Raw genomic sequence first — 14,346 nt, 5'->3', positions numbered from 1 at the left:
TTCGTGCTGATTAATTGTGTAATGCGTCAAAAAAAACGTTTTGGTGCCTTACTTAAATTTAGGGGGTACCTGCAATACAAAGGTGCTGAGCAATCCCAGCATACCATGAGTCTCATGTGTGCACCCCTATGTTGCAAAACACAAGCTAAAGCCCTGTGCGTTCATCTTCCTGCGACCCTGAAAACCCAGCTCTCACTCTCAATCAGCCAACCTCAGATTGCTTTCCTGCTCCATCTACACCTGTGCAAAAATCAACGTTAATTAATCATGCTCCCCCTTTCAACTGTGTTTGCTACTCCCCCAAACGTTTGCTACAAACAAGCACTTTGCTGCTGCATAGGAGTCCCTTAGCTAATCCAGACACCTCAACCAGGAATTTTCTCGCTGTGCAAACCCAGTAAGAAGAAGGTGATTCTACTTCAAGAGTCGGGAGCCCAAAAATGGATTATTGGGGCCCCATACTGTGTCCATGCAATCTCCTCCTTTTATCTCTTATCTTCAAAGTGTTGAATTTAAGTAAAGTGAAGCGCTGCAATTAAACGCACACCTAATCACCAACTTCCACGATGCATTAACGGCTGAGCAACCTTAACTAAGGATAAATTGGTCCAGAGCTGCAAACATAGGCTAGATCCTTGAAAATGAGGGCCAAGATGAGTCACATGTTGATTGGTGAGAAAAGATTGCCATACATTGATTACATTTTAACATGCAGTCCACTTCCAGAACATATACAAAAAAAACAACTGAAAGAATGTCTGAGACAGCAAACAAACCAGGAAAAACCCAAAGGTTCAACTTGCATTAATTAATAGTAATGTAAACAGCAAGCGCAAAAACAATTTACATATTTAGATGTCTACATATCTATATCCATGCATGCGTATGTACTTACTACGTATATAAAGGTAGTGGAGCGTGGAGGGGATCTTAGTTGGATAGCCTTAGTTGATTGCCAGGAAAGCAAATCACAAGTCATACAAGAGTGCCACTCCTAAAACATCTAAAGCTCATAAAAGCATCGAAGTCCTTCAAATTTATGCTGATGCCTCCATTCCCATCCTCCATAATTACTGCCTTCTGCAATACAATTAAGATGGTGAGATCAACTTAACAAAATATATGATTCAAATTTCTTAATGTCACTGCCATCTGCAAGGTTTGACAAGTCACAAGAAAAATCTGTGAAGCCATTAACCATCACTTCAAGTGGAAAAACCTTAGTGAGTTATTAATCATACTCACCGTAAGTGACGGGAATGAAGACGAAAACCCAACCTTACCGCAAAATATAACCCAGCTCTCCTCCACCAAAAGTTGTACTCAAAAATTGGCTTTACCAAGAATCGAAGTCCTGGCTTGAGCAGACTCATGGCACATTGTAGTCACGACAGGAACCACTAGACATTGGAAGGGCTGTTTGTATAGTAAGGGATCATCATTGCCTTGGAAACAAAAGACTATCAGAAGCATGCAAAATCATCAAAAACAGTAATCAAGAGCCACCATTCCAAAAGTAAATGCAATGGCCTCAAAAAAGATAGACTATTCTAACATGGTTATCCACGTGGACTCGCATTTAGTAGGGATGCTACTAGCTAAGAAAAAGCGGTACTGAAATTCTTTGTAGACAAAGATTATAGATTATACTACCAAAAACAAGGATAGTCCTACAGGTAGAAATCCTCCAACCCTTCTGAAGCATTGGCTTACACTACATCCAATCCAGGGGGATCCAATCTAAGATAAAAAGACCTTGCATGAGGCAACCTAATGCATAAGTGTACTTCCAGCAAATGGCCAGCATACCGACAGTGTATATTAAGACCCTGCTCAAACCACCAGACACTTTAAGCCAGTTTCAGTATCTATGTGTCTCTGCAAAGTAAAGGCCAGTCACAATAAGCTGGGTCTTTCTAATCTCTCTACATTGTTTTTTTTTTAAATCACCTATTGTAAGGGTGGTAGCGCCCATTACCATAACCGCGGCTACTACCACCATAATTGTAGCCATAACCAGATCCAGATCCAGATACAGATCCAGACCCATAGCCTGGATAATTGTAGGCCATCCCACCATAAACATCGTCAACATCACCAGAGCCATAAAAACCTGCATACCCATATGCACCACTATACAGGTGGCCTCCATGCCTTCCTCCACCCCTGTTGTAATTGCCATCTTCTCCTCCATAATAAGGAGCAGCACCTCCATTGAAGGCTCCGTAGAACTCTGTGTTTGCGCCATATCCACCACTACCTCTGCCTCCGAAATGACCACCCCTATCATGGCCTGAAGGAGGTTCTTCCGCTCTCTTTGGTTCTGCTTTCTTAATCTCAACCTAATAAAAGGCCAACCAGTACATACAATGTATTTAGTAAAGTAAAGCTTCAACGCAGACGCATGCAAACACTGCCTTCTGAACATTGTTTTACCTGCTTTCCATCAAGTTCATGCATCTTGCCGTGCGCCAAAATCTCCTCTACTACTTGCTCACTCTCGAAAGTAACAAAGCCAAATCCACGAGACCTCCCAGTGCTGTGATCTTGCATTATTTGGTATTCAGCGATTTTACCGAACTTCTCAAAAAACAATTTGAATTCTTCTGCATCACATGATGAATGATAAGTAGAGACTAGACCTTGACCTTGAAAAAAGTGAAACCCTCAATGCCACAGGCCTTTAAATTGAATAGCAGTTGCTTTTGACCTCCACACTAAAACCACCCCCCTCATAAGGGTCATGTGTCTTCCATCCCTAATTTCTAGGGGTGGCCATGAAGAACAAGAGCCTAACAACATTGGAAAGGTGACTACTGTGATGTTAGGCTTGCCTTCTGTAGTGGAGGTCTTAAGGCCCCCAACAAAAATCTTCTTTGTCTTTGGTCCTTTGCTTGGTGCAGACATGTTTTCACGAGGTACAGTCCGCTTAGCCTCGACCTGAAATGTAAGAAAAGTTCTTTCATCAAGGCATACTCACACATATAGAAGTGTCCCCCACTTCAAAACAAAACTTACCATCTTCCCATCCAGAATATGAGTGTCCTGCAGAACCGAATCTACAACGGAAGGTTTGGCAAAAGTGACAAAACCAAAGCCTCGAGGATGTCCAGTACTTCGATTTTTCATGATGACAGAATCCGTTATCTCTCCGTACTTCTTGAAATGGCCAGTCAGCATTTCTGGACAAACAGGGACAAAAGTCAAGCTGAAGAGTCTCAATAAAGAGAAAGAGAGAAGGAGAAGAAATACCTACCTGTGGTTGTCTCTCTTGTCAGACCACCAATAAAAATCTTGCCTCTGCATAGACATAGCACAAACACAAATTCAGCTCGAAAGTGCAAAGGTAGGGAAAATCTAGCCCAGTTACAAGGGTGGCGCTCTCAAAGAAGGCATAGTAAACAGGCCAGTATTAAGGGGGAACTAGCACTGAGACACATGAGGCCGCTATACAAGACATGTTATAAGCACACAAAACACAAGATAAACCTGACTCTGTGAGAGGGCATAGTAGGAATTGAGCCGTCAAGCTTGGTATGAGAAGGAAGAGAGGGGTAACAAACGAACCAAAACTAGGCAACCCTAACTCTGTAGACACTGCTAACCAGCCCACATAAGGTTAAGCACAGGACTAGGCAACCCTAACTCTGTAGACACTGCTAACCAGACGAAGTAAGGTTAAGCACAGGGCTAAGAGAAATGTACACGCTGAAACTTGGGCAAAATTATCCTGTGAGCCTAAACTTAAAAATTACGGTAAAACTAGCTCTAAAATACAAAAACAACTAGCTCTGTAATACACAGAGCACAGGTAATAATTAGGGCAAACCTGACCCTAACAGGAAAAAAACACAATATGTGCCACAGAAACAGGCCCAATAACTAGGCACGTGAGCCAAACCTAGGGTTGTATAAACTCTGCTGCACAGGACTTCACAAAAATGGGGTGACACTGATTCTGGTGCACAGGACTTGAACAATTTAGAGGTTAGGTGCAAAGGACTTGAACAGACAAGGGGAAAAACAAACCATGTGTGCATAGAGGAAAAGTAGGGTAAAAACTAACCCGGAAGCCCTGTCATTGCCGTCCGATGAATCCTTTGCTGTGGCAACTGCTTCCTTTGAGTCGTCGCCATGGGACGCCGCATGTCCGTTCTGCATCGCCACATCTTCTTCACCTGGTTGGTCTTTGTGCGAAATATCTGCCGCTTCTTCTTCATCTAAGTCTTCCTCTTCCTCTTCTTCTAGATCTTCTGCAACCACCTCCTCTGCTGCTGCTTCGTCCTCATCTTCACCTCCTGCTTCAGCTACTGCTTCTTCCTTCTCTTCCTCCCCCCTTTCTTCTTCTTGTTTCTGCTCCTCGGCCTCTTTCATGACAACCTCTTCTTCTTGCTGCTGCTGCAGCTGATGCAGCACAGGCTCCTCTTTTTTGGCATCAGCAACCGAGGCCTTCTTGCCCTTAAGCGCAGCGGGGGCCATGGCAGCTGGCAATATGGAAAGTCACGGAAGACTGAGTAGGCTGAATTCAGAAGGCGAACAGATTGTCCGCCCAAATATGGAACCAAAATTCTCATTCACATTAATTAATTAGTTAGAAAAGAGGAAATTTGTGGGAGAATCTTAATTAATTAATTAATGTGGATATGCCACGTGGGGCTGGTTTTGGAGTTTTCGCGCCGCTTCTTTTCTCTTCTCGTCTCTTCTTTTTGCAAGTATTTCTTTTCTTCTACTCTTGGCGCAAGTATCTCTCAAGTTCTCTACCCTGATGATTGTCTCGCCTCTCGTCTCCCTCTTGCTCTACTCCTCCTCGGAGGTTGGTGGGCAGATGTATTAAGGTTCAAACCTTAGTTTGAACCTTAATACATTAATTAATTAATGGGGCTCTTACTAGTTTGAACCTTAATACATTAATTAATTAATGGGGCTCGTAAGAGCCCCATTAATTAATTAATATAGTATACCAAATATGCACCCACAACGTTTTGGTGGGTGAAAATAATTAGTTTAGTGAGAATTGTTTGCAATTTAGCTCGTCTCTAAGGTTTAGCAGTTTTGCTTTTTTTTCCTCAAGGTATATCGGATCCTCACCTTGCTCGCCCACGTCAATTTCCTTGGCTATAAACCCCTCTCTCTCTCTACAAAAAGGAGGCAAACAAAGGTGGGAAAGAGATATCGAGAACTCACACTGAAGAGCAGTTCTGTGCCCGTTCTATCTGTGAAGCTAATTAAAGAGCGTTAAGTGTTTGTGAATAAGCCTTCATGGTGCTAAGGGTAACATGGCTGATTTCATGGTTATGGCGATGAGGGTACCTGTGCTAATGCGAGGGGCAGTGGGAGGCGTATAGGAGGGGCAACCATGGTCGCATACGGAGGAGGACTTTAAGGAATTAAGGTTGCTTTGATTAATCCCCACGCATAGCGGGCATTAATCAAAGCAACACTAATAAAAAGACTGAATAAGAAACTACATATATATATATATATATATATATATATATATATATATATACTCTTTAATGCAAGGTTGTTTTAAAAAAATACCTTCAAAGGCAAGTCTTAACGTTATATTACAAAATAAATCTTCAGGTGAGAATAATAGCAGGTGGTTAAGGTTAAGGTTGCGCCCTTCCTTTCTAGAATGGCTAGTAACTTCACCCATCCTTGACGAGTAGAAGCCTACCCCTCCTCAAACCTCAAACCCATTGCTAAAAATGTACTGATTGCAAGTATGCATGCTTTTGATGTGTGACAAATGTGGCATGGATACATTGATCTTGTAATTTTTAGCGATGGCGTTGTGCTCAATATTCAACACGAGAATGCTAGCTAGGTATGATGAGGAAAAATCTTTCTTGGTCAACATAGCGGATGATGTGTTCGTCCATGAAATCGTTGGATTATCGAGGTCAAGAACGCCTTGTGCAATGTGAAGGGAAGATCCAAGTAGTCTAATAAGCAAAAAGTCCAAGATGTGACTTTGAAGCAAGCAACAAAAGAGCATGAGGCCCAAGCCCTACCAAAGGTTGTGGTAGCCCTAGAACTAGAGATTCAAAAGAAGAAGATCCCAAAGAGCATGCAAAAATCCAATGCATGATCATTTGTGAAGGATGACGTTGTAACCGTTGAAAGTGATTCAAACAAGATCTTTGAAGCTATTTCCCTATTATGGCTCACCCAAACCCCCCTTGAAACACATCCAACAAGAGATTACCTAGTAAATTGCAACTATCGAGGATCTTTCCAATGGGTGAGCTCGTAACCCTTGAGGTCTCCAAGCTCTACAACTCCTTGAGAAGCAATTCCACCGCGCCTCCCGCGAGCGTTGTCACATTCCATTACGTGTACTCTTCCCTCCTCTCACCTCACTTCACTCACACACACTCACTAGCATGCATTAGAGAGAGAGATTAGTAAGAGGATTAGTAAGAACAAGACTTTATCGCACAATGGGAGAGTTCTTTGTATTATGAGAGATATTTACTTATATACATGGCCATAAGTGTTCACACTTACTTAAACTATGGCCGGTCGGGCACTTTAGGCTCATAGGAGGCCTAATGCTATTACAATGACTACTCTTATAATATATCCATGAAATACATCACTTGGGACTTTATCCTAACTTACTACCACATTCTCTTGAAGTGGGAATCGCCATAAGTGTTTCGTTGGACCATGACGGGCGCCCGTCCAAGTTGTAGATTTGGACACCATTGCTTCATATCTTGAATGTATGACCTTTTGGTGTATCTACCTTGATTTGGACACCATTGCTTCATATCTTGAATGTATGACCTTTTGGTGTATCTACCTTGATTCCTTGATGTAAGATAATGGCGGTAGATCTTGTTAACCCTAAGAATGGGTTAAACATTTCTCCCTTCCTAATGCCGATCATGTCCTCGTGATCGCGTTGAAGGCCTTTGTGTGGGGAGAATTGACAAGCTCTATTGATGGCTTTCAATGTTCATTGTTCCTCTAGAAGGAATATGAAAGGCTAGTTAGTAAATAAAAAGGTTAGAAATTAGTGAAAATTTCGAATGGGGTGGGGAGAGTGAGTGATTGCATTTTTATTTTTGTGAGCATATTTAAATTTATTTTTTCTTTTGCTCACGTTGTTTTTGGCAATCATAAGCAAAGTTACATGTGATTTATGTTAGTTGGGAAAACAAGGGATACTAATGATGGGGGAGAGAGAAGAAAGGATCCGGAGGTTCGACAAAATCATCAGAACAAGATTGTGTTTCTCAGTTCCTCATTTGATTCATTAAAGATACATTCATCATTTGAAGGAATTGGCCTTCGATGATGTCCCTTTTTGTAGCAAGATTCTTGTTAAATATTGTTGAGTATGACTTGTTCTTGCATGCTTCTTCCCATGTGTTGATTATGCTTTTATGTATATTTAAGTGCTCTATGAAGCAGAGATACATGACTCAAATGGACTCTTATTGAGCTACTATTATTAAAGTAGCCACTTGTTGGTGAGTCATAAAATAATTACGTCGACTCTTGTGAGGCTAATATAGATATCTTCACTAAGGATTAGAGATCCATGTGTTGTGAATACTTGTGTTTGGAGAGGTTTGCAATTTGAAGGAAAGTTCTAGGTGATGGGTTGTACCATTGACCAAGCTTTTGCCCACCATGCCCCCCCATCTAGAGATGTACTTGGAAAGTTGTTGATGATAAGGACTTGGTGCAAATGTCCTCCAATGTATGAGTATGGATATGTACTCATAAAACAGCTGCTACATTAACTTGCCAAAAGAATAGTAAGCTATAAATTAACAAAAATATATTGGCTAGTGAAAAGAGTTTCTTGTGATATTCTACCATTTTGAGTTAGGCAATACTATGACTCCTTTTTGTTTTGTTTTGTTTTTTTTAATGTAATTATATGTGATTTGCATGGGTGTTGGATGGGAAGAGTGTTAGTGTGGTGAGCAATGAATCAAGAAGGGATGTGTGTGAATTAGTGTTTGTTGGGAATTAGTCCTAATCCGTGAAGTAGCAGGGCATGAAGTAGCAAGACGTGAAAGGTTAGTTTGTGAATTGTTAAGATGTGAAGCACTTAAGCCATGAAAGGCTTAAGCCCTTCACGCCTTAAGCCATGAAGGCTTGAGGCGTGAAGGGCTTAAGCCATGAAGTGTTAGTGTGTGAAGGGCTTAAGTCGTGAAAGGCTTAAGGCTTGAAGTGTTAATTCATGGAGTGCTAAGGCATGACGGGCTTAAGCCGTGAAGGGATTAACCCGTGAAGTGTTTTTTTTTGGGTTACCACCTTGCGAGCAATAGGCTCTTGTGTCTAATCTCCTTTTTGAGAGAATAGGTACTTATGTCTATTGCGTAGCTTGTTTACTCAAGCTTCTCATTCAGAGGGGTGACAAGAGCATTGTGAGTTTGTCTTTGATGCACTCATAAGTCTTTGTTACAGACGTGGGTATTGATTCTTGAATTTGTGGCTCAATTGTTGTCGAGGTGGTACGTAAGGCTTTTGGTTGGTTGCCATTGGGGTTGACTGAACATATAAGCTTTTGTGTAGGTGCTGTATGCACGAGATGGGTTGAGTGGCACTTGCTTTGTGTTGCATGGGTCTCCATTCTTGCTAAACTTTAGGTGAGGCTATTGGGGTTGAAGTCGGTGGTGAAGGTGTCTTCACTTTGTTCGATTTTGGCAACCATATGAAGGTATTACCATCATAATACCCTTGTTCTTAGAGCATGTGCACATGCACCCATCTTTGATGAACATTATGAATTGGTGGGGCTGATGCTTATGGTGTTGAGGTTTCTTTCTTTGTGCAGGCTTAGGGGACGTTTTGATGCACTTGGGAATCCAAGCTTTGGTATTACCTTGGTAGTGTCCTTGTGCTTGTAGTAATCTTTTTGGTACCCACACTTGTTGAGTTGCCAAAGTTCTTTGAGGAACTCGCTTAGTCTTTTGTGGACAATGTTATGCAATACTTTTATTCTTCCTTGGCCTCTGAGTTTTGCGTTGAGGAAGAGGATTTGATTGCCGAGGCACCTAAATTGGATTGGCATGCACCTTCATAGTAGCCTTGAGCTATAAGTAACTGCTTTTCCACCCACATTTTGATACCATTAAGATACCTTGATTGGCATGCACCTTCATAGTAGCCTTGAGCTACAAGTAACTGCTTTTCCACCCACATTTTGATACCATTAAGATACCTTGATTTTGGTTATCTTGGTGGAGTTTTCTTTTTGGTTAAAGTGGAAGGTTTTGGGCCCTTCTTGCACTGAGGTTACGGGTTTGAGACTCATGGGAGTGGCTGACGACGATGAGGCTAGAGTCTCTTGTGGAGTGGCTGTCGATGATGAGGCCTTTGAGCATGCAGCTGTCTCCTGTGGTGAGGGTGGTGAACAAGGAATTGTCGAGGTCGAGGATTTTTCTTTGAGTTCCTTTTTAGAGATAGATGGTTGCGCTTGGGGAACTTTTTCAAGAATAGCTGCTGATTGATGCGAGGTTGTGGTATTGGACTTTGTTGGAGAGGATGGAGCTGAAGGGGTAAATGGAGGGTAAATGCTTTATTGAAGTCGGTCATTGATGCAGATGGTAGGTCATTGTGTAGAGGAGCTTCCGTGGAAGAGGTTTGTAATTTTTACATTCAACATCATAGAAATCTTTTAGGATTAGATCCTCTTCCATGCTTGTCAACTTTGTGTCGTTAACCATCATGATGACCCTATCGCTAGCAACGCATAGTGGTGCTTGGGCAGTAATACTCCATTTATGCCCCAAGATCAAATCTTCTTCCAACACATAACCCCACAAAAAACTTGCAAGTAAGGGGGTTAGTTTCAATATACATTATATATTCAAAGTACCCCAAACATGGCATGTTCAAGTCGTGTAAATTGAATTCTTTCAGGATGAGCCGTGAGTGTTAGTTGACCTAACAAATTCCATAACTTGAGGGTCATGAGATTTTGCTCTCGTTGTTGTGGATAAAGTTGTGCTTGAATTGTGGTGAGTCTAGTGGAAAGTTCTAACCCAACCATAATTCTTGGTATATTCTCAGTAAGATGTGTTGGAAGTTCCAGCTCCTCCAAGGTCTCTTCCTCCCATAATAGCAATTGCACAATGCTTGCAGGAGAGTTCAAGGTGATTGTTTGCATGGATTCATCAATTGAATACAACGAGTCACATATCTAAGTTCCACCAAGGATGACATTATACTCAAGGGGATCTGGTGTAACATGGAATCTAAATTCCACATTTCCATTGATTGTTTGAGTAGCATAGCTAAAGTAACTTGGAACCTCAATGTTTTGTCCATTGGCACCTCTTGTTGTTTTGTAAGACCATTATCTTTAGGGATGATTTTAGGTTGTCCCAATGACACCCAAGTGTCTATTGTGAATGATGTAATGACTAGCTCGAGGGCTAATTAATACGATTTTGTGCTTAACATCAATGCCCATAGGGAAATCTAACCATACCATGATAGAATCTTCAAGAGGAACCATGGATGTTTCAGTTTTTGTTTCAGCTTCAGATCCTATTTCGGTTTCATATTCCCATTCACTTTCATCCTCTTCTTGGCTTTCAGCTTTTTCAATAGTACCTAATGTGTACAATGGCACACTCGATCCTTTGACAAGTTTAAGTGAGGCCTGTTTGGAAACTTGTGAATCCTCACAATCCTGTTCTATGTAGCTCTTGATGTCTTGGTATAACTCATGTTTAGCCTTTAAAGTTGTAAGTGCTGATGCTATTCTGGCTTCGCCCACGAGAGAAGAGTACTCCTCCAAATGAGGATTTGACTCCTCCAAATGAGGATTTGACTCCTCCAAATTTTGTAAGACATTCATCAAATTCCTCACGTGCTTTTTCAATCGCATAATTCGTGCAATTTGCCTCTAATGACTCTTATGTAGAGAGTACGTCTTCTTGAAAGGGGAAGCAATACTCCTCCAGTTCTTGTATTTTGGTTGCTTTTTCAGGTTTGACTTTATAAGGTTGAATCATAACCAGTGATCTTGTATGACATTCAACAATACTAAGCATGCTCTCCTGAGCTTGCTTTTTGCATTACGTATATGTCCTATGATCATGATTTTCAAGTCGGGGTGGTTGGGCGGGTGCTAGTTTCTTGATCTATGAGGTGTATCTAGTGACGAATCAGAACTTGGTTCATCCTCACTTAGTGACGTACTAGAACTTGTTTTATCTTCTGACTTTCTCTGGATTGTCAGGTCTTCATTATGTTTGTCCATGCGACGAGAACAAATTTTTTTTCGGGCTTTTATATCCTGTGTCGCACATGTGAGTGTTGTGGTTTGTGTGGTAGCCTTTTGAGGTGGATGCTTCTGCATTATGTGTATCTTTTGGCTCTTTTGTGGTTAGGACCACCACAGGCTCCTTCTCGTCTTTTATTTCAACCTTGGATTTGACAGTTGGATTACCCTTATTTTTCTTGGGTTTAGTTGGTTTTGTTTCCTCTTTTTGTTTCTAGTTTAAAACATGCTCCTCTACCCACATTTCGAAGTGTTTTCTTTTGCCATTCAATAAATAAACAAGAGCTTGTGTGTTCATTCAAACCGAATGGCAACCAACCAGAAGTTGTACCTACCGCTTGGACAACACTTGCGCCAAAAGTTCAAGATTCAATTTCCACGTTTGTAAACAGAGACTTACGAGTGCATCAAAGACAAACTCACAATGCTCTTTTCACCTCTCTGGGATGTGAAGCATAAGTGTAGAAGCTCCATGCAGCGGAAAACATAAGTACCTATTCTCTAAAATAGGGAAGAAACGCAAGGTGGTAGCAAAAAAAAATATAGAAGAGAGCGAGAAAAAAAAGAGAGAAAAGAAAAGAAAAGAAAAAAAACATAAACACAAGGGAGTCACACATATGGCCTACCTACAAGTGGTAGAATATCACAAACAACTCCCAAGGATCTTAAATAGCCATTCCATTTTTGTTAAGCTTATAGCTTACTATTCTTTTGGCTAAGTTAATGTAGCAGCTCCTCCATGAGTACATATCCATACTCATGCACTGGAGGACATTTGCACCAAAGCCTCACCATCAATAGCTTTCCAGGTACATCTCTGGATGGGGGGGGCATGGTGGGCAAAAGCCTACTCAATGGTACAACCCATCGCCTGGAATATTCTTTCAAATTGCAAACCTCTCGAAACAAAAATCTTCATAACACAATGATCTCAAATCCTTAGTGAAGAAATCTTAACTTTGCAAGTCGACGTAATTCTTTCATGCCTCACCAACAAGTGGCCACATCAACAAGCAACATCTTAATAAGAGTCTATTTGACTCAATTCTTGTACTTCGTATATCTTCTTCATTAGAGCACTTAAATATACATAAAAGCATAAAAAGCACATGGGAAGAAGCATGTAGGAACATGTCCTACTCAACAACATTTGACAAAAATCCTGCCACACAAAGGGACATCATCGAAGGCCATTTCTTCAAATGATGAATGTCGCTTCAATGAATCAAATGAGAAATTGAGAATCACCATCTTGTTCTGATGATTATTTCTATGTTCCTCCAGATCCTTCCCTATCTTCTCTCCCATTATTAACATCTCTTCGCGTCCCCACTAAGACAAATCACATGTAACCTTGCTTATGCTTTCCAAAAAAGACAAAAAAAAACATGCTCACACAAAATATAAAAAATGTAATCATTCGCAAAAAAACCCTACCCACGCACCCGTTAGAAATTCCCAATAAACTAATAACCTTTTCATTTACTAACTATCCCTTCTTATTCCTTTTCATTTACTAACTATCCCTTCTTATTCCTTTCGGAAGAACAAAGACCATTGAACGTCACTCAACATCAAAGCCATATACAAATTTGTCAGTTCTCCCCACACAAAGTTCTTCAACGTAATCATGAGGATGTGATTGGCATCAGGAAGGGGGGAATGTTAACCCATTTCTAGGGTTAACAAGATCTACCTCCATTATCTTATATCAAGGAGTCAAGGTAGATACACCAAAAGGTCAAACATTCAAGATATGAAGTGATGGTGTCCAAAACTACAACTTGGATGGGCGCCCGTAATGGTCCGATAGAATACTTAAGGCGATTCCCACTTCAAGAGCACGTGGTAGTAAGTTAGGATGAAGTCCTAAAAGTAATGTACTTCATGGATATATTATGAGAGTAGTGATTGTAATAGTATTAGGCCTCTTATAAGCCTAAAGTGTCTTGCATCTTTTCATAAAGTGCTCGACTGGCCACAGTTTAAGTGAGTGTGAACACTTATGGCCATGTATATAAGTGAATATCTCTCATAATACAAGGATACTCTCCCATTGTGCAATAGAGTTAGACTCTTGCTAATCTTCTTGCTAATCTCTCTCCCTAATGCATGCTAGTGAGCGTGTGTGAGTGAAGTGAGGTGAGAGGAAGGACGAGTACTCGTAGTGCAATACGACGGTGTGATAACGCTCGTGAGAGGCACGCTGGAATTGCTTCTCAACAAGGAGTTGTAAAGCTTGGAGACCTCAAGGGTTACTACCTCGACCATTGGAAAGATCCTTAACGACAGTTGCAGGTAATCTCTTGTTAGATGTGTTTCAAGGGGGTTAGGGTGAGCCATAATAGACAAACAAAGTCTCATCCTCAAACAAAAAACTCAAAGGCCAAAGAAAAATAAAAGTACTCCATGACATTGTCCATAAAAACCCATGTAAGTCCCTCAAACAACTCCGGCCACTTAACAAGTGTGGGTACTAAAAAGATTACTGCAAGCTCAAGGGTACTACCAAGGTAATACCAAAGCTTGGATTGCTAAGCGCATCAAGAAGTCCCCTAAGCCTACACAAAGAAAGAAACCTCAAAACCAAAAGCATGAGCGACCAATTTATAATTTTCATCAAAGATGGATGCTTGTGCACGTGCTTCAAGAACAAGGATATTTTTATGATGGAAATCCCATCATATGGTTACTGGGATCAAATACAGTGAAGAAAGCCTTACCACCGACTTTAATTCCAAAAACTTCACCTAAAGTTCGACAAGAATAGAGGCCTAAGCAACACCAAGCAAGCCACTCCATCGAGACTCCACCCATCTCGTGCATACAACACATACACAAGAGCTTGCATGTTCAATTAACACTAATGGCAACCAACCAGAGGATGTATCTACCACCTCGATAATACTTGAGACATAAATTCAAGAATCAATCCCCATGTCTGTTAATGGAAACTTATGCACGCATCAAGGACAAACTCACAATGCTCTTTTCACCCCTATGGATGAGAAACATGAGTATAGAAGCTACGCGGCAGATATAAGAACCTATTCTCTCAAAAGGAGAGTATCCATAACCCAAAAAAG

At 41.0% G+C, this 14,346-nt stretch overlaps 1 protein-coding gene across 1 annotated transcript; it reads right to left on the bottom strand.

Moving 5' to 3' along the window:
- Positions 1–773: 773 nt before the first annotated feature.
- Positions 774–4,523, bottom strand: LOC147638620 (uncharacterized). Its single transcript, XM_086798540.1, has 6 exons — positions 4,067–4,523; positions 3,257–3,300; positions 3,019–3,182; positions 2,835–2,940; positions 2,437–2,606; positions 774–2,342 (listed from the first exon to the last, which is right to left on the bottom strand). Exons 1-6 carry the CDS (start codon positions 4,477–4,479, stop codon positions 1,947–1,949), a joined length of 1,293 nt encoding a protein of 430 aa, XP_086654666.1. The 5' UTR covers positions 4,480–4,523; the 3' UTR covers positions 774–1,946.
- Between the last annotated feature and the right edge of the window lie 9,823 nt (positions 4,524–14,346).

The sequence above is a fragment of the Cibotium barometz genome, chromosome 5 (genome assembly GCF_041138505.1).
Source record: "Cibotium barometz isolate CiBa-2024 chromosome 5, ASM4113850v1, whole genome shotgun sequence".
In the NCBI taxonomy this organism is placed as follows: domain Eukaryota; kingdom Viridiplantae; phylum Streptophyta; class Polypodiopsida; order Cyatheales; family Cibotiaceae; genus Cibotium; species Cibotium barometz.
Note: the sequence above shows the minus strand (reverse complement) of the source record. Positions and strands in the feature narration are given on the sequence as shown.